The sequence below is a fragment of the Drosophila tropicalis genome, unplaced genomic scaffold (genome assembly GCF_018151085.1).
Source record: "Drosophila tropicalis isolate 14030-0801.00 unplaced genomic scaffold, ASM1815108v1 contig_845, whole genome shotgun sequence".
NCBI lineage: Eukaryota > Metazoa > Arthropoda > Insecta > Diptera > Drosophilidae > Drosophila > Drosophila tropicalis.
In genome coordinates, this window is record NW_027173338.1 from 11,749,974 (window position 1) to 11,769,596 (window position 19,623).

Below are 19,623 nucleotides of genomic sequence, written 5' to 3' on the forward strand. Positions count from 1 at the left end.
GGTTCTTCTCTCTTTATTTTTATCTTTTATCAATAGCCAAGCAGCAGTGGCAGAGCCATGTGCATTTTATTTTCGGTCTTTGCCAATACACTTTGATTCGGTGCAGTGGTGTGGTCCACAAGGGATTCACCTGAGGGGCAAACCACGCCGATTGATGCATCGTACGAGCCCAAATACCCAACGAAACCATCCCCTATTGAGGAACACATTGTTGCAACTTGAATATACTTCAAAAACTTTCACAAACAATAAAATTTCAACTAGTTTTTCATGCTCCTAAATGAATGGATCTTCGATTTTATGTACGCTTAATAGCTGGCACAACTCTGGAGCAGGCTCCTTCCGGTAACTTGGGCCCCCAAACATGCTCCTTATCCGCTTACAAAAGGTACGTAAACGTTGATAGTTCCCCCTTCCCCCATAGCGTTGTGTACTGCAAAACAGTCGTCTTGACGGCATCTCATCCAAATCCGAAAGGTCTGACCAAATGTGAACATTAAGCATCGAAGAATGGTGTTTTGGCCGGGATGCTAGAGTATTGAACCATTCCTGCCAGGTTCCCACGTCTGCGATTTGTTGACTTTCTTCAGAACTCATGATCCTAGATGACGAAAACTAATGTTTTCTTAAAGAAAATTGAAGGGGAATATATTTTAAATACATTTACTTACCTTCAAAGCGTTTTGTAGGTGAAATATCACAGCTGGAATATCCAAATATAGATGAATATCCAAATCTATAAATGATATTTCAACGCCTTCTTAACAAAATAGTAAATATCATTTGTTTTTGTACCCAAATTGAAATTTAACATAAAAATTTAGACAAAGTACAAGCACTTTAAATTTAGCGTCCCTTTGAAAAACTTGGAACGTACCTCGAAACGTTTAAAAATCACACTTAAAATTTTGAAATTGTTTTGTGGTTGATAATTTAGAAGAAAATGGAACAACAAGAAACCCACCGACCACGAATATCTATTCGTTTGGCGGAGGAGTACCCAATAACTGGGTTAATTCCATCTTTTTCTTCAAAAGTTTGGCCTTTTGTAGCCTCAGACGTTTAACCGAGACCTTGAGACGTTTGCATGACCTGTGCAAAAGTCGACACTTGTAACAATTTAGGCCACGTTTCTTCTCCTGAATTGTGCCAATTGTCTGCCTATCACGGTTCCTTTTACGGCGCACTCTGCCCTTAGGTTCGCGAGCTGCTGTGGCCCCCGAAGGTTTCTCTGGAATTGGGACTGCAATACTGTTCAGATTAAGGGAGCTAAACAGGGGAAATAGCAACTCGGTTGTAGGGGCAATAGGTTGATTCCCGAGTCCTTCCTTCATCTCGACATCCGTTGAGGGTAGTTGACTGTCCTGTGGATTCATCACTTTTGGCTGGATATCCTTAATATATTTGAATGAAATTTAGTCAGAAAATAAATTACTTCTTACTTCGAAGAAATCTTTTCAAATTATGATCTTACTCTACTGTTTGAACGATGAGGTAAACTAAAATGATTACTCCCAGCCTACTTGATGAAATATTTGATTTTGATTTTGGAATTTTATTTCGTAGGTATAATATATAAATAATATTTTATTTGCAAATGGCACACTCTTTTTTTGTGTTTTCGTTTAAGTACAAACTTAATTCGTGTGCTATGTGGTATAAATAAATGATCTCTTAACAAATGCACAAAGTACACTTAATACTTTCATTCTGGTTTCACTCAGCCAGCTCAACTAGCTATATGATTAACCAAAATTATATATACATAACTATATAAATAGTTACGATTGCCTTACAATGTAAATTGAAAAAAATGTACAAATCGTTCATTAAGACTATATAGATATACATAAAACAAACAGTTTCTCTTTTTTAAGTTCTTTAGAGCAATGGTAGATAGAAATATATAGAAATCTAATAACTCTGCATATCAAAATTTGATTAGTAAAAGGCACGGGATATACACACACACAGACGGAGCGAGGTTAAAGCGTTACACCAGACAGGACACAAAATAAACAAATAATAGTTTCTATAATTAAGTTTTGTGTAATTTACAATAATGTCCATACAGTATCATTTCAAAACCCTTTCTCTCTCTCTCTCGATCTCTCTCTCTAGTTATCATTTAAACGCAATATGAAGAGGGCACTTCGAAGATTATATTGCCAGAGGCATGTCGGAAATTGGGAGTCTCCACATTGGCAGCACCTTCGACGACAATTGTCTTGGGTTTCTCACCCAGGCGACAGGCAATATTGCTGCCCACATTGACCCGGAGCTCGGTGTTGGTGGCACTGCAAATAAATACGTCGGAAATTGATATAGAAAGGAATCGTATGGTGTGGTGGGTGGGTTGACTTACTCGTAGTACTTTTTGCACACAATGCCAACCACTTCGCCAATGCGATCCTCTTTCAGTGTGGATGTTTCGCCCTGAAGGGCAAAGACCAAGTCATTGTTATCGGGCGAATGGAAGACAATAAGCTGATCTCGGCCAGGAGTTACACTTATAGAGGTTAACTGCAAAGAGCACAAAAAAAAAAAAAAAGTTAAAGTCGATGAGTTAACAGTTTGGACGCTTAGCTCTTACATCCTTGATGGCAATCGTATGGTTTAAGTCGCGGAACTTCTTCTTGATGCCATCCAATTTGTGAATGGTTGTGTCCGTTATGATGAAGGCACGTTCGGCTTGTTTGTTGTGCTTATTGAATTTCTTGGCAAAGGCAGAGAAGAGAACCTGGCGGAACAAGTCGCCACTGGGGCCGCTACTCTTTAGTTTGCGCACATTGGCGGAGTATGCCTCGTAGCCGCTATTGTCCATGGAGTTGGCCAGATAGTCGCCCAGCCATTTGCGCTGCTGGCCCCAATAGGGACGACGACCGGCCAGAGCGGTGACTGCAATGATTTGCAATCGGAGTTGGGGCCATTCGCTGCGTGGGTATTTGCTCAGAATCATGTTGGCACGCCAAAAATCAAAAACGCGATGCAATTTCGCCTCAGCCTTGCGGCCGGCCAATGGAGGCTGGGGCCACTGAATACTCTTGCCGTAGTCTCTCATTTGCTTGGCATTGCGGAAACGATTGGCCAACTCCTGGACATAGCTGCGCAGCTTGTACGTTTTGTAGGCCCGCATGATGGTCACAGCGGCCTTGATCTTCTTGTAGTTTCGTCTGGCAATCCAACCTCTTACTTGTTTCTGGAGCAGGGTCACAATGTGTGGAATCATTTCGTTGCGTTGCTGTTCCAGGGCAAACAGAGTCCGAGGAGAACGAATGAAGATCTTGGTATGTCCGTATTTCACATCTTGAGCAAAGCCTTTCTCTTCAATCAACACGCGGACACCATCACGATCACTTCCCGCCCGGAAGTTGGGCCAAGTGTACTGAGAGATCATCTTGTAGCGTAGCAGGAATTTGTCATATCGTTGACGATTCACAAATCCAGCACGACGCACTCGCACGTTCTCCAAGAGACCCAAATAGCGGACTTGATGCTGTACACGTTCCTCATCGAACACGGTTGAGCTCTTGATGTCATTGGGCTTTATGCAGCGCACATAGAATGGCTCCTTCTTCAGCAGAGTGACAACCAGATCGGCCATGGATTTTTGGAACAGAGTACCAGCTGTCAGTGGACGTTTAGTCGTCTTCTTGATATCCTGGGCACCCTCAGGCCACATCTCACTCATGTTAATGTCCTTGGAGTTGTGTAGCAGACGCTTAAAGTCCTGATACAACGTATCCTTGTTCTTCTCAATAAATCCATTGATATTGTAGATGACATCGCCGGCATAGTGAGTAATACGGAAATCCTCGCGATGCTTCAACTCCTTGTCCGTCGGTTTCAGCTGGCGACTGGTGTAATGCGGATGCTTGCTCAGGTTCTTGTCCATAGCGCCGAGAAGAGTGTCATCGGTGACATTGCCCACACTGAGGCATGCCTCATCCATAATGGCAATAATGCCTTTGTGTGGCTGTTCAACCAGATCGCAAATAATCTGCCAATGACAAGAATTTCGTGAGAAACTGTTTTTAGCACAATTGAGTTACCTAATTACCTTATTATTGAAATAATCAATGTTGGTCCACTCAATGCCCTCACGTTGATATTCCTCCTGTTCCTGCTTTAGTACCAACTCTACAATCAAAATGAATCATTGAAGTTTCATTCCGGATAGCGTTGAATTTCTTACTGACCTATAAACAACTGTTGCAGCTTTTCGTTACAATAGTTAATGCAAAATTGCTCAAAACTATTCGAATCGAAAATCTCAAAGCCGTATATATCCAGGACTCCTATAACCGAGTTGAATCTCGCTTGGGACTTGCTGCCCCGGAAGAGAATGGCACGATTTATGCGGGATATGATCCAAGTGAAGAGCCGATCATAAATGGCCTTGGCCAGGGCATCCTTGCCATACTCCGCCTGGGTGGCATTGTGATCCTTCTGCATAACATTTCCGCCAGCAGCAATAACACGTTTGGTCAACGCCGTGGACAGATCCGATTCGGTTACCTGCAATAACTTGGCAGTGGATTGCAAGTGCTGCTTATTGCTGATCACCAATTCATCCTCAATGGCTGCAGAAAAAATGAATTCAGTATGATGACCAACAAGAGTGCTATTCGGAGACTCACTTTGAAATTCCACATTGCCCAGATGAAGAATGGCGGCTATGGTACGCCAAATGGTATGCACTTCATCGGCTGTAAAGCCCAAGGTCTTAAAGGCATTGCATGTGCCCTTATAGTCCGATTTCTCAGTCAGTATATCCATGCTCCCCTGGTTCAAATAATGATACTTTCCCGTCTCTTTCTGCAGATCGTATTGACGCAACTCATTGTCATTGGCCCCGCGCAACAACTGCAAGCAACAGAGAGACAGAGAGAGAGAGAGAGAGAGAGAGAGAGAGTAATTAGTATTAGTTAAACTCATTCAACTTTGTGCTATATATGGTATAAGCGACTAAACTGACGATTAGCAGACATGTTAACCATAATTGAATTTCCGCTTTTAATTGTCCACTGTCTGCTGTCATTTATCAGTTATGTGTGTCCATGTCCGAGTTGTGTTTGTCTAACACCGATCTTCAAGTGCGATCGGATCCCTCACACACTCACGCTAGTCATAAATAACAAGATTGGAAAAATTACTTAATTTATGGCTATATTGTGGTGTTTGTTTTGGGCTCTTTGCCTGATGGCTATTTCATATCACTTGCAAATGGACGACAGGTGAGAATTGATGTTGAAAACTTACTCACCATAAAATCAAAGAATTCAACTTGATAAAAATATTATTTGCTGGTATTTAACCCATTTTGGGTAGACGTTAAACAAATTCATAAAAGCAAAGTAAATGTTTAATTAACATCTGTTCCTCGGTCATGTTAATCCGAAGAGTAAACAAAACGAAATCGAGAAATAAATGTAGCATAACTCGATGAAAAATTTCTGGCTATATAAATAATCAACGAAGAGTGACTTTATTTACTAATAAAATGATATCATCAAGATGTGGCAAGTTATAATAGACATTAATTAAGAAGACAAAAACATTTTGTCTCAGACCTTTGACTTGGGTAATAAGTAAATAATCTCAAGGGTCAACAACGATCGAACCCTTGGAAAGAAAAATTGTAGCGGTTATGAGATTATGACCCACTAAATAAAAGACCTTGAGTTCATTCATTTGGCAATTAGTTTTAAATTTGAAGACTACTAATTCCCAAAACGATTCAGGTTAATCCTCGAAGTCCAGTTAGACTAGAGTCGGCCTAGGGTCCCGCCTGAGTACTGATATGGCAAGCTAACTACTTGTATTGCAATTTTACTTTAAATGGCTAATCTCATATGTGAATATAGAAAAATGTTCATGTAAATCATGATTGTTAGCCATTGTCTATTGTAAGCGGAAATGAATATTAAAAAGCATTTGGCACAGAATAAAACATCCATGTAAAACCACACCCAAAAGCAATAAAAGCCAAACCGACATGAAAAATAGAGTAAAACAAAAACACAACCTGACACCCCAAAGTAATTGACGACCCCAACCATCGCACCCCACCCACGAAAGCTTTCGTCACTAGTCAATGGGGCGGAGGAGGCACGCGTCACGCTGACTCACACTTCTGGGTAAATAGTGGATCTGACGCCCTCCATGCCCATATGGGGGGTGGCTCACTCACTCACCTGATAAAAGCTATGAAAATTCCTCTCCCCTGGTTGTTGCTGAACCACACGCGATTTCTCCAGCAAATAATTGGTTATAATGCCGCCCACTGGATCGGCTTTATAGTCAAACTCAATGTCCATATATTTGCCAAAGCGACTTGAGTTGTCGTTGCGATTCGTCTTCGCATTGCCAAAGGTCTCCAATATCGCATTACTCTGGATCAGCACGTTCTTAACTCTGAAAGGGAAAAGCCAGAAAACATATTAAAAATTGAGAACCATTCTTTTGGGCATTAAGAATTAATTGCACTTTTGCTTAAGCCCAGCAAAAAACTAATTAACTTAACGCCATTTAGCTTTAGTTTCACCTAAAATGGCATTTTAAACTGTTTGAAAGGGAAGGCACTAAAAATTGACTGCTCCTTGGGTGTGGGTTGTGTGTGTGTGCTGCAGCAAGTGGTCTGTGGTCTGAGGGCTTGGTCTAGGTCTTGGTCTTGGTATTGCTCTTCGGTTCGGGTCGGGGTTTCGAGTCTAAGCATTATTTTTTTAATGGTTCGCCTTAAATTACATTCAGGTGATAAAAGTCGCTTGGACAAAGTGCTCTTTGGGTAGGAGACATAGAGAGAGCAACTAGCAATTAGTGAGAGCAATTAATTTTGGTAACTTTTTAGCCGTTTGTATAGTCTTGATGACATCAGGAGGTTTTGTGGGTCATGGGTCGTATGATAGCTAATGTGATGACTTACTCTCACACATATGACTGGTGATTATTTTTATTATTATCTAGGGAAATGTTTTTGGCCTTGTAATGAAATTACTTGCAAAAAGAATTTGCATGCACCAATGTGGGGAACAGTGGGCAAAAAACTATTGTTATAGCTTGCATGTATGATAAAAGTCTGGTTCTCACTGCCAATTTTCCAAGTAATCGCATCAAGCTAGCTGTTCTTACTACATACTCTGAATTAGTTAAGATAGTAGGCAAGAGTTTTAGTTTAGGGACTAGATTCTAGATTCTAGGTCAAATATGCCAACAAAGAGGTGGGCAAATTCTATATTAACTTAACGTTAATTTTGTCTTGTCTTGATTTGTCAAAGAAGTTTAGTGATTTAAGAGGTGAACTTCATACTAATCACATTGGCATTGATTTGAGACGTCAACTCACCTTTCAATTTCATTTTGTCCTTGTGCATTTGTTACTGCTGCGATGTACTTCATGATTATCTTGGATGCTTCTGTTTTGCCAGCACCCGACTCGCCGGAGATTAGAATACATGTGTCCTGTTGCCGTTGCTTGAGTACCCTGTATGCCGCGTCGGCAATGGCAAATACATGCGGGGCGTTCTCGAATAGCTCGCGACCCTTGTATTTGCGTATGGTCTCTGGGCCATAGATGTTCATCTGTCTGTAGGGATTCATCGAGACGCACACCTCGCCAATGTATGTGTAGATGGAGCCAACTTGGAAGCTGAAAGGAAGAAGAAAGAGCAACAACATGCACATTAGTTAATGTTTTGAAATGCATTCAACAGATTACGAAACCACGAAGAGAGTGGGGGAGACCTGAGGACGGGAAGATTATATTAACTTAAATAAATGTGCATCATTGGGTGCGCCTAGTTATTGTTATGCAAATGCCATGTCGGATCGGGTGGTCGACGGAGCAGGGGGAGGGCCAGGCGCCTGCTGTGTCTAATTCGAAAGAAGATTTCGAGTTTGTCTTCGGCACAACGGGATCGGAAAATTGGATCGGTCTATGCAATTAATTGCAGTCGGCATATATGTATAGGAGAGATACTTAGTTAATGGTCTTGTTGTTCCATATTGATTAAATTTTGTGTTGTTTTTGATTGACTGTGATGTGTGCATGTGTCTGTGTGTGTGTGTGCCTGTTGTGTGGGCAGACAATTTAATATCGCTTCGATTGCTCAGAGTGTTGTTCAGCTTCTGTGTTTATTTTGTATGCAATTTATAAGGCGCCAAAAGATTTAGACGAAAAACCGATTCGATGCATTCAGGTCATCAATTTGGGCGATTTCCAGCGTGTTCTATGTAAACTCTGATCCAATTTAAACAAAATATAAACTAGAAATCCAACTAGAAATCGGAAAACACAAAAGCAAATTTGGATTTTGACAAAATCTTTGGGAAAATGTCTTGTCTTTCTTAAAAAGGAAACGGTTGAAAAACGTTTAAAACATTTGACAGTTCATAAGAATCTATGAAGTTCAGACAAAAATCTATTTAATTTGACAGAGAAAATAAAATATTTTACCAGGGTGCAAGAATTTTAAAAAATTAGCTAACCATTCACGCAGAATTCGAATAAATAAATTCATTATCCCAATTCTCAGAAACCATTATAAAAATATTCATCAATTTTGTTCTCTTAGCTTTGACCTTTTATCCTAGTTGTAAGAAATAAACCTTATACTCTATTTTTAAGACTAATGACTAAAATTTAATAGTATAAATTTTGTTTTTCCAAAAAAAAAGGGTTTTTCTTTGAAAGTTTGACAAAAATCTCAATGCACAGACGATATAAAATAAGATTTTAGACCAATATATCCAGACAAACTCAGGAATATTTGAGAACATCAATCCGTCCTATCTGGTCTGGTCCGATCTGGTTAAATCCCAAACTTGGTGTTGAAATCGCTGAAGTTTTTGTACGCCTTCGAAAGTTTCTTCTCCTGATACTCTCAGGTTGTAATTTCTATAACCTCATTGACCATTGTCTTTAGGGGAAAGAGCTGAATAGTTGATTGTTGGCAAGCCCATTCCGTTTTTTTTCGGCTGTATGTCAATCATCCGCCATGTGGGCGAACATCTTTTCACCCACACTCTATCCCTTCACCCACATGTTCCATAAGTCTTATTCCACTGTCTCACACCTCACTCAGGTGTCGTGCAGTGAGCAGACACATATGAATTGTAGTAAAGGGAAATCATAGTAAAATCACAAATGGCAGTGTTTTCTTTGCTATTCGTTTGCTAAGCGGCTTGCTGCCTGCCCTTTTCTCTACTTACCGTTGACCTGGTGTACTAAAAAGTCAACAAGCGTGCTAAACGGTTCCTACTCATATCTATCCAAGATGATGACAGGTTTGCTTAGAGTTCAGTAGTTCACATATAAGTATATGCATCTCCCTTTGCCTACTGCCTACTTCCTCTCTCTTCTTTTAGTGGGACTGTCACATTTTTGACCCAAATGTTGGGGCCAGCAAAAGTAAAGACAAAACGACACAAGAAACACAGAAACAGAAACAGAAACAAAAAACGTCAGTCTGTCCGGCTGTCTTTGCCTATAAATAAACACTGGAAACTTAAGTAAAAACATGTGTTGGCTGCTGACTGCTGGCAGTTGGGCCTTCTGCCTTCTGGCCCAAAACCACCGGCAGACGGAATAACAACAACAACACTAACGACAAAGTGAACAAACAAATGCGTGTATTAAGTGTATATATTGTTTTATTTCGTTTTATTTAACAAAACTGTTGGCTGTTTTCTTTGCTTTCTCATTCAACCAATTTCACTCTTAGTTAAGGCCTTTGTCTCTCGCCAGACAGTCAGTTAGTTTTTCAATTTTGTTTTCGTTTTGTTTTAGTTTTTTTGAAGCTGCTTAACTGGAGGGGCTTTTCCTTGGCTGGTTTTTGTGGGCGTGTTTCCATGTTTTGTAATACTTGTTGCATTTGCTGTTCGGGTAATTACTTTCTGTGGCTTATATAGAGTAATTGTGGTCATTAGGTAACTTTTGAAGTTTAGTTGTTAAGTAATTTAATTTGCATATGAATTCATTTTGAAGATGCTTCAAAATTTACCTTTATTAGGTTTGTAAGCAAAGCATTTAACTGTTGGCTTGTCATTGAAATTTCACAAATAGTTTAAGTAACTTTCCTGACAGCACTCATTACATATACCTCCTAGTCTTAAGGATATGAAGAATATTAGGACAGGCCTAGAAGGGTCAACAACTGAATCAACAAGTTTTTATGGTATTACGAATTAAGCCTAGTTTTTTGGCTGTGTCAAATGGTTAGTTAATGAGAACTCTAATATTAAAATAGGTTGTGGTAAGAAGCTATCTAATTTGTTTCCTTAAAACTTCTATCAAACGATCGTATACGTTAGTTACAAAGGAATAGACTCATTTTAGATACAATATTAGAGTAATATAAAGTCATGGATTAATGAATTTATTTGAAATTTACTTGTAATTAATTTAATATTCGTAAAACAGACTTTGGATTAAATTTTCTGTTAGCAATTGTTAACAAATGCTTCATTTTATAAGCTTCTCCCAATTTCTTAGGTTGAGCCCAATCAAGGCAATACCTCCAGATATCGAATATATATACACATTTATACATATTTATATATACATAAATCATAAAATAAAGATTTCCACACACATCATACAAAGGCATGTAGTTGGTTTGCCTTCGCACAAACACATCATAAACTTCGTTTTTGCTTTATTCATTATTTTTATCGCTTTTTATGTCTCAGTTCGTTTTTTTTTTTTGTTTTTGCATTGCCAAATGACGTAATCAAGAAAGCAGAAAGAGCAACAAAACAAATAACGAATAAGAAAACAAACCTCAAGTCACAAAATGCCGCGAAAAATACTTGTATATATCGAATATATATTGGAAGCATTTGGTATTGTGTGATTTGTTTTAAATTATAATGTTTATATTCATTATTTCACACATTTAATTCAAACTGATATTGGCCTTAACCATTGTGACTCATACGACCTGTGAGCCAACGTCAAAGGCATGTAATTATTTGTTGTAAGCAATAAACAAATAGAAGCAAGTTAGCACTTAAGCTGACTCAACTTTTCTCTGTAGTACATTTAAATGCAATTTGCATAGACTGGTCTTAACGGGATGAGCTAACTATGATGATTCATTCCGTTTTTGATACTATATAACTACTTTTATAGTCTGGTGAGAGGGATTCAGCCTTGACCGGCCTAAAGAGAAAAGCCTGAGAAAATCGATTAAGTTTTCTCAATTTATAGGCTGATGCACTTTTTGCATTTGTCTCAACTGACTACTAACATCATAGCTAGCTTTGCTCAGTGGGTCAATGTTTCTTTTTCTCTCTCTAGATTTTTCTCTTTTGCGATTGTCGATTTTAATTGAATTTCAATTCAATTCATTGATGGAGCATCGGTATGACAATGTGAATAGCAAAATGATATGAATAACAATTTAAAGCAGAAATTGAAATTATATTTCTAAGTTGCTTAAGACTTTTGGACAGTGTAAATATTCCCATTTGATATGTATACTTATGTGAAGGACATAAAGTCCTTATTCTTAAAAATATAATGTATTGAAATGTTTAAAACAAGATGTTATTGATTCTACAGAACTGCTGCCAAGTCATACGTATGGCGAGGCAAAAAACTACATTCTATAGCCAACTTTGATGCTTCAAGTCAGTCTGACTGATCATGTCCACTGACACTATGCAGCCAGACATCTGCTTATAATCAAAGAATTTTCAACACTTTCAATTTCTTTTGCTTTCGCTTCATTTCATTTCTCGAATCTTTTTGCGCAATGCTTTCAAATTAACTTCAATTCACACAGAGTTCAACAAAGAGTCTTGTCAATTAGCCGAGCAACGCAAAGTCAGAACCAGATGAAGTCCAAGAGGCGCTAGAAGAGATGATAAAGTCTTGTGTAAACTAAGTGAAACTGGCGCGAAAGAGAGATGGATGGGGAAGGCGAGAGCGGAATGCAGATGGCCAAGTAAAAGTTATTGCAAGCCAAATGACAAACATTGCCATAGACTTGGGCCATAAAGAATATACCGTGTAAACAGAGGGAAAGAAATAATAACAAGACTGAGGCGACGTCTAGACGGGTTCGGTCTCTGTTTCTGGTTCTGGACTCCCATCCTCATCTCCATCTCTGACTCAAATGAGTTTTCCTTTACTTGGATTGAAGAATTTCCTGCACAATAATGAGAAAACTACGTGGTTCAATTAGCAATAGAAATATCTCTATAATATACCTTTAGCCGTTATGTAAATTGGCTTTTTGTGATTTCCGTTCTCAGCAAATATCAGAACAGCGCCGCTTATCTGCATTGATAGCTTATCACCTCTATTGCCCATGGCAAAACTCTTTGAAAAAAAGGAACTCAACACGCATCAGAGGGCACGTTCTAAGGGGAAACTTTATTTTCGTGTTTATCTTTCCTTTGAACTACCATATATGTATATATGATTGTATGTAGGTATGTACATACACATATGTAGTTGTCTGTTAAGACAATGCCGCCCTATTCTACAAATAAACAGACAATCTCTGATTGCAATCGGAAATCGAAAATGAATTCTTGAAGTTTTTATGACTTTGCCATAGACCAAAAAAACAAGAAAAAGAAAAAAACACCAAAAGGGGGAGAAGGAAGGCAAGTCTATAACTATGTCTATATTGTTTATGCTAGATCCGGCTAACAATCCGCCATCGGTCTGAGCCATTTCAAACACTAATAAGTTTTTCTAATTTTGGAGGATGTCATAAAAATTGCATGAAAATGGGAAAAATGAAAATGTGACGCGCCCAAGAATGTGAAATGCCCATGAGAGCGAGAGAGGAAAATTTTTCAGTGAAAACCATTTACAGAACCATCTTTAAAAACTATCAAAGTTTGCTTTAAGCTTTAAATAGAGGAAACTTTTCTATAAGGTAATCTGCCTCTTGACATATCTTGGAATAGCGGTTAACTTATCGCTTTTAGGGGTTTTTCGATTATTTGCCTTATATGGGCAGTCAGTGGGAATGGCCAAAGCCAAATCAAGGTTATATAATAACTCGGCCAACAGTTTACTTTTCAACAGGTTCTTTACACTTCTCTTGCAATCTTATCAGTAAATAAATTTTGGCATTATTCATATACTTGGTTCTTGTATAGTTATAGGAAAATAATATATACAAAAAAGCAACTTGGACTTTTCGGTGATAAGTTTAAACAGATAAGATTGTTGTCAATGGCAGACTAGGAAAAGGGTTTGGTTTTCGGTTATTGAAGTGTCTCAATATGATTATATAGAAGGGGACTACTTGAACCAGTCATGTTGTTTATTTATTATAAAGAAAACAAACTAACAAGTAATTGAAACTTATTCCAACACTTCACACAATTCCACATAATAATTTCAATGCGTTTTGTTGCCAACGACTTGAATTTTAAGCGGCAAGTTAAACCTTGACTATGCCAAATAATGTGCTAAACATTTAAATGAATTTAAAATTCAGTTTCATTGAAAGTAGCTGAATGATTCACAGTTGATTACATAAAGGAAATTGTATGTTCCAAAGTGTTCTCGACAGTAAAAATGGGTCACAATTTGAATTTGATTAGAACTAATCTGAAGAATGTTCTTATCGTATTAAAACATATAGAGAGAACTATTAAAAAAAGTAAAATATTGAATCGAAAAATATAAATTATCGAGAAAATATATTGGATATGTGAAATTGATCAGTTAGCACAGATTGCAGAATGGAGATTAATCCTAATGAGACGGAGTTTAGAAGGGTTAGAATAGTTTGAGGTAATAGTTTATTTTCTTGCTTCTAATCTAAGAAACATTTGAATTATTTAAATCAATATTAGAAGTACTTGGAAAATCTGATTTAATTACTAGTGAAAATTCATGGAAATCCTTCTGAGACCGTCTGTCGACTTGCATTGCATGTATAGACAGTTTTTAATCTCATGCAAATGATTTAATAATAGCATTAAAATTTACTCAAGAAAAGAAACAAAAATACATTTCATAGCCATAATAAATTTACCAGGCCAAAATCCCTCATTTGAGTTCAACGGGCGGTTCATGGGAAATTTCAGCGGGTAAATAAACTGAACCAACCCACAGAGCGATACTCCAACGAACATACGAAAATATAGGCCACATAAATGTTTAAACAATGGAAACAGAAATTGTAATTCTAAGTGCAATCAATCAAGTGATTTTATGGCCAACACTTTGACCTCATGGGGTCGCGTATGCAGTACCAAGTATGCAGCAACTGCCACCTCCTCCTCCTTGTATTCCCCCACTTGTTAGCCTCATCAGGACACTTGACTTAATGGGGCGGCGAACACTAAAAATTTCATTTGGCAATTCTGGGAAATGCTGAACTTGAGAAGGAAAAGAGCAAAGAAAATTTAAACATTTTCGGCGTTTCGTCTAAATTCGAATTGAAGGAAACTTGTTTCTTTGCGTTTTTTATATCTTTTTTTGTTTTGAGTTTGGTGGGTGAGTCTCTGGAGAGGCAACCACCAAGTTACTCTGACGCCATCAACCGGTTTTCGGTGGTCCAAAAGCATTTGTCTTGTTTCCCTTTTCTTGTTTTTGGGTCTGTTGCTATTGTTGACAACCGAAAAGTATTTGCACAGTATACACAGGGAATGAGTCAGATTTGAGATATATATTTTGTTGGAATAACATATTTCTCAAATGTACAAGCAAAAGAAAGAGAGAAAGAGAGAGAGAGAGACATTATTTTATTTTATTTTTCGCCTTGCCATCCCACATGATGTCATGGTTAACCACAAAGATATCGACAAAGGGCACAGACCAGTCGAAATTTTAATACTCTTTAATGTTCTTTTGGAATATTTAATAATCGATGTGAGTTTTTTATTCAGAATTCATTGATCCAAATAACTAAAAAGTATAAATAACCCAGAGTTTAAAAAAAAAACTATTTCTTATCTGAAAAAACAAGAAATTTTATGTTCCAACTAAACTTCCACTTTGTCAAAGTTTATAATCTAAATAAAACTCGGTTGACTATAAAAAACTTATCTCTTATCGGAGCGTTCAACTGTGAGCGATCGGTAGTATGTGGTTTAGTTTAGTTATTGGATTAAGTATTCGCATTTGGGTAGAGTATTAAAATTGCTCGTAAAACAAAAGTGCATTATTTCTCATCGTGTTTTGTTTTCATTATTCACTTTAAGTAAAACGAAAAAGAAACACGCGAAAACGAAAGTGAGTTGTTCATTTCTTTTGTGTGTTTTTAGTCTTATTTTTATTTGGCGCGTTTTTGACCCTCACTCGAAGCATTTATTCATTTTTGATTTGTTGCTTGAGTTTTCCTTTGCCTCAATTTGTCTGTGCACGGACAGTTTTCCGGGTTTAGTAGTGTATGTATGTAAGTTGGATATTCATTGCAAATTGAATTGCTTGATTTGTGTTATGGTTATGGATGTATTATATACAAGAAACTCATGTTGTTATTGCACTCGATTATGCAATTAATGATTTGTAATTCATTTAAGGGGAGGTTGCCCCACAGCTTTGCGATAGACAGATGCATCGAACGACCTAATGATAAGCAGTGTGTGAGCTAATTTTGTCGTTCATATATGGAGGAAAAGCCGAATGTTTGGGGCAGATGATAAGCTTAATAAGATAGATAAGATTAATGGTCTTCGTCTTATGTAATCAATCATTGTTGTGAAACATGATGTTCAAATTATTTATTAGACCTTAACGATCTAAATAAAGTTAAGAAATACGACTGATGATTAGTTAGATCCAAATATATATAACTTAAACATATTTATGACTATTAAATACTGACACAAGAAATGGGCATCATTTCAACTTTCTATTAGAGTCAAATAAAGTGATAAGAATTGATAAGAATACATTAAACATAATACATTAACATAAGCGATAACTTTCTTTTAAGTGTTTACGAAATAAAAAAGGAGTAAAACTTGGCTTTTAACTATATTTTACCATAAATTTAAATCGATGTGTCATTACCGAAATGGGATGCTTCAATAGGCAATGAAATTAAACTCGAACCTATTAAAGTGACACTATTCATCTAGGCGCAAATGTAATTCTAGATAGTCGTAGTCGTTATATGCTTCCATAGCCATTATAATAAAGTTCTTTTGCCTCAAGACCAAGCACACCGATGGAGGGATAGGGAGTCCCCTGCCACACACAGAGGCAGAGTGTGTATTTTATTTTATGCCGCATGTGTCAACAACTTGTTGCATGCTCCGCCTCTGTCGCCACCTCTCCAGCCCCCACTCTTGTGGTTCAGGCTCTGCCATGGGTCACTGCTTCGCATGCCTCGCTAGTTTTTAATGCTAACGCGCAACGATCATTATCATTATAAAAAGTAAAGTTCTATTCCCTCATTGTTGGTATTTACTATGTTTATTTAACATACATATATGTATTTAACTTGTTATCGATGCCTTACAAAATTGTGGAAGTAGTTTCGCTTTGGTTTGCGGCTCTATTTGCCGTTCAGTTTTATGATAATGAGTTCTTTGGCACTTTTGGAAAGCATTTCGAATGCTAATTGAATTGTCAACAATTGTTCCACTTGGAGAAATCCTAGAGGAATTAGTCCTTCCATATCGAAAAAATGATTTAATGCCATATTACACATTTGATTTGACTGAAATCATTTCTGCATTTGGCAACAGTCTTTTCTCTAAGTGTACTTAGAGATGATCTATCTTGTAATTAACTGAATCATTTTTGAACGATGTCGGCTAAGTAGGATTTGACTCATTTTGATGATTACTTAAATATGTTTCTATATACATATATGTATAGTCAGACAATGATACACCCAAACCATTTATCATGACAAACTGATAACACAAAAGTGAGCTGTCGAATTCTGATTGGGAGTTTCCTGACTCTGAAATGGTTGGCCATGAGAAAATGTTGTCATAATATTAAATAGAAATAAATTCCAAAAACAAATCATAAGGTTTCTGACTCATTGAGTTTGAATAACTCCCAATCCAGGGATTTATCAATTTGGAAAGAGTTTAAGGATCACTTCAACCCTTGCATTACATTGTAACCACCCCTTAGAAAGGTAAATTACGACTATTTATTTTACAAGAGTTTAAAAGAAAAAACAATTTTGTCTATAAAACAAAATCTAGTTTCTTGTTTGTTTTCTTGACTAAGGAACAGCCAAAGCACTTAACCACACAGCAACCAGTTTTGTGTGGTCTCAGTTGGCGCCATAAACTAGCCTTGAACTAGACCAAGACCGAGACTCGACTCGACTCGAGAATCGATAAATATTTACTTACCGTTTACGTAAATTGTCCATGAACTTCTCCATGTTGACCTGGTCCAAAAGGACAAAGTCCTGCACGCCTGCCTCACGTTGCATTGCCATTTTTGTAGCTGCTTCTTTTTTTTCTTCCTTTTTTGTTTTGCTCACGTGTGGAAAAGAGGGTGAGAACGAGAGAGAGAGGCCAGAGAGCTAATTGCCGGCTGCTGCCTCAGGTAACACAAGAAGAAGTCGTCGTACCAAAAGATCTGAATACGATCAAAGCAGAGAAGGAGGAGGAGAATTTCGCCTTGGTTTTCTGAGTTTTGTTTTGTTTGTCTGTCTCTCTTCTTGGTCTTCTTCTTCGTTCTTGTTGTTGCTGTTGTTGCTGCCTTTTCGCGTCTCGTTTCCAATTTAAAATTTTATGAAATTTTTGCCGTATATTTTATATGTGGTGATCAGTTTCTGCTGATTCGAGGGAATTCTCTCTAATTTTTTACTCTCACACAACACACGCACGATTGAAACATTAACAAGAATGAATTAAAATTGCTCATAAATTACAACTCGACAAAATACCTCAAGTTGCCTGGCATATAAATATTAATTATTGCTTTTCTTTTTCCTATATTCTTTCTTTTCGTTTTCTTCTTGCTTTAAGATCGCCAAGAGAACTTGTTCAAAACTGCCAGCTGGTTTTTGGCTTATTGTCAGCCGCCGACAACAAATAAAACACACGAACAAACGGACGGAGCGAAACCAACCACTCGATTCAACGGTCGAAAAGAAACTTAACTGAGTGTATCCAACTCTGAGAGAGATACCTTCTCATTTGACAGTGGATGCGACTAGGGAATACCCATTAAGAAGGGGTGAATTAATGAATTCTCTAATTATTCGAGATCTGGAATATACATACATATATAATCCAGACTATTTGCCAGCTAAAAATAGGTCTACATATTCCCATGGACTATAAATTCTTTCTTTCGTATCCTTGAGACCTCTCGAAAAGGTTGAAAAAATGATTCTATTTTTCTTATTGATTTAAGTTAGCTGAATTCGAATGAAACTTCAAACTAATATATCCCAGGGTAAGTTAACAGTGACTTAACAGGGCATAGTTTTAGGCTTAGTTGAAATTTTAAAACATTTATTTTATTAATAAATAAAGAATATAAAACGCAATCATTATAAGTTTCCGGATCGGATTGGTCGTCAATCTTTCTTTAATATTAGTGGAAGTATTAGATACAAATTTTAGTCTAGAAAATTTTGAATGTGTGTAAAAAAACTAAATGCCTAAAAGTATGCTCACACTGACAACAGGAAATTGTTCACGTTGCAAATGTCCCTTATTGAGGCTTACGTCGCGACGTAATTAGGATGGCGCGAAAATTTAAATTAACTTTGCGTTTGCAATAAAATATACTTTATTTGGATACTGCAATCTTTTCAATTTGGTAATACATTTTCGCTAAAGTGACCGGGGAGTGAGTGGGTGACAACGCAATTAAAGGACCCTGTTGTGATACGACATCCCACAAAATATTGTTAAAATCTAAAAACATGTAGAAGAGACAACGGAACAGAAGTTAAGTCCAACCGGCATTCTTCTTGGAAAGAACCACCTTTTGCATGTGGTCAAATCAACATCAACTGAGTGTATTTTAACTGGAGGAGAAGTGGAAATTGCTGGCGGCTTTGCTACAGGCAAGGTACTGGTGAATCAACACATTGATTCCTTCAATCATTTCATCAATGTGGACATCAAGAAGATTGTCAAGGCCAATGAAATAGTGACCAGCGGCGCGGTTGCAAAATTGACACACAGGCATTTTGCTTTGCGTTTGGTTTGGTTTGCCTTGTTGCCTGTTTTGCCGTTTTTTGTTTTGATTTCAATAACAATATCGATTACTTAACGTACTTTTGCGCCAATAATACAGGGTGGGCCAAAAGGAGACATCCGATGTTGTTACATTTTTTTCTAAATAATGCAAATGTTTATTGACCAATAAAATTCTCAAGGTTTAAATAAACATTTATCTTTATTATTATTTAAAAAATATCAAAGAAGTTAAATTCGGCTATGCCGAAGTTTATATACCCTTGCAGTCCTTGACAATAATAATTTCACATGTTCAAAATTTGTTTTCTGCAACTCAATTCATTAATATACATACAAACAAAACAATTTTACTCTTCATACTATGTACAATTTGTTCTTCTTCTTCCCTCATTCCCTAAGCAAAGCAACGCACGCATACACATACAGTTTATGTAGCGTTGCGTCTGTGTGTGTATGCATGTGCTCTGTTGATTTGATGATGACGTAGTAGGCAGCAAGCAGAGCTGCCGGCAG

At 37.4% G+C, this 19,623-nt stretch overlaps 1 protein-coding gene across 2 annotated transcripts; it reads right to left on the reverse strand.

Moving 5' to 3' along the window:
• Positions 1-208: 208 nt before the first annotated feature.
• Myo31DF (Unconventional myosin ID) lies at positions 209-18,035 on the reverse strand. 2 transcript variants are annotated; one of them, XM_068294563.1, is made up of 11 exons: positions 17,299-18,035; positions 7,346-7,648; positions 6,198-6,417; positions 4,641-4,866; positions 4,200-4,583; positions 4,061-4,140; positions 2,594-4,000; positions 2,366-2,523; positions 1,475-2,297; positions 672-1,394; positions 209-601 (listed from the first exon to the last, which is right to left on the reverse strand). In XM_068294563.1, exons 1-9 carry the CDS (start codon positions 17,385-17,387, stop codon positions 2,129-2,131), a joined length of 3,036 nt encoding a protein of 1,011 aa, XP_068150664.1. In that variant the 5' UTR covers positions 17,388-18,035; the 3' UTR covers positions 209-601; positions 672-1,394; positions 1,475-2,128. The 2 variants fall into 2 exon arrangements, with proteins under 2 accessions (XP_068150664.1, XP_068150663.1); XM_068294562.1 differs by having other exon boundaries at positions 209-615.
• Positions 18,036-19,623: the final 1,588 nt, after the last annotated feature.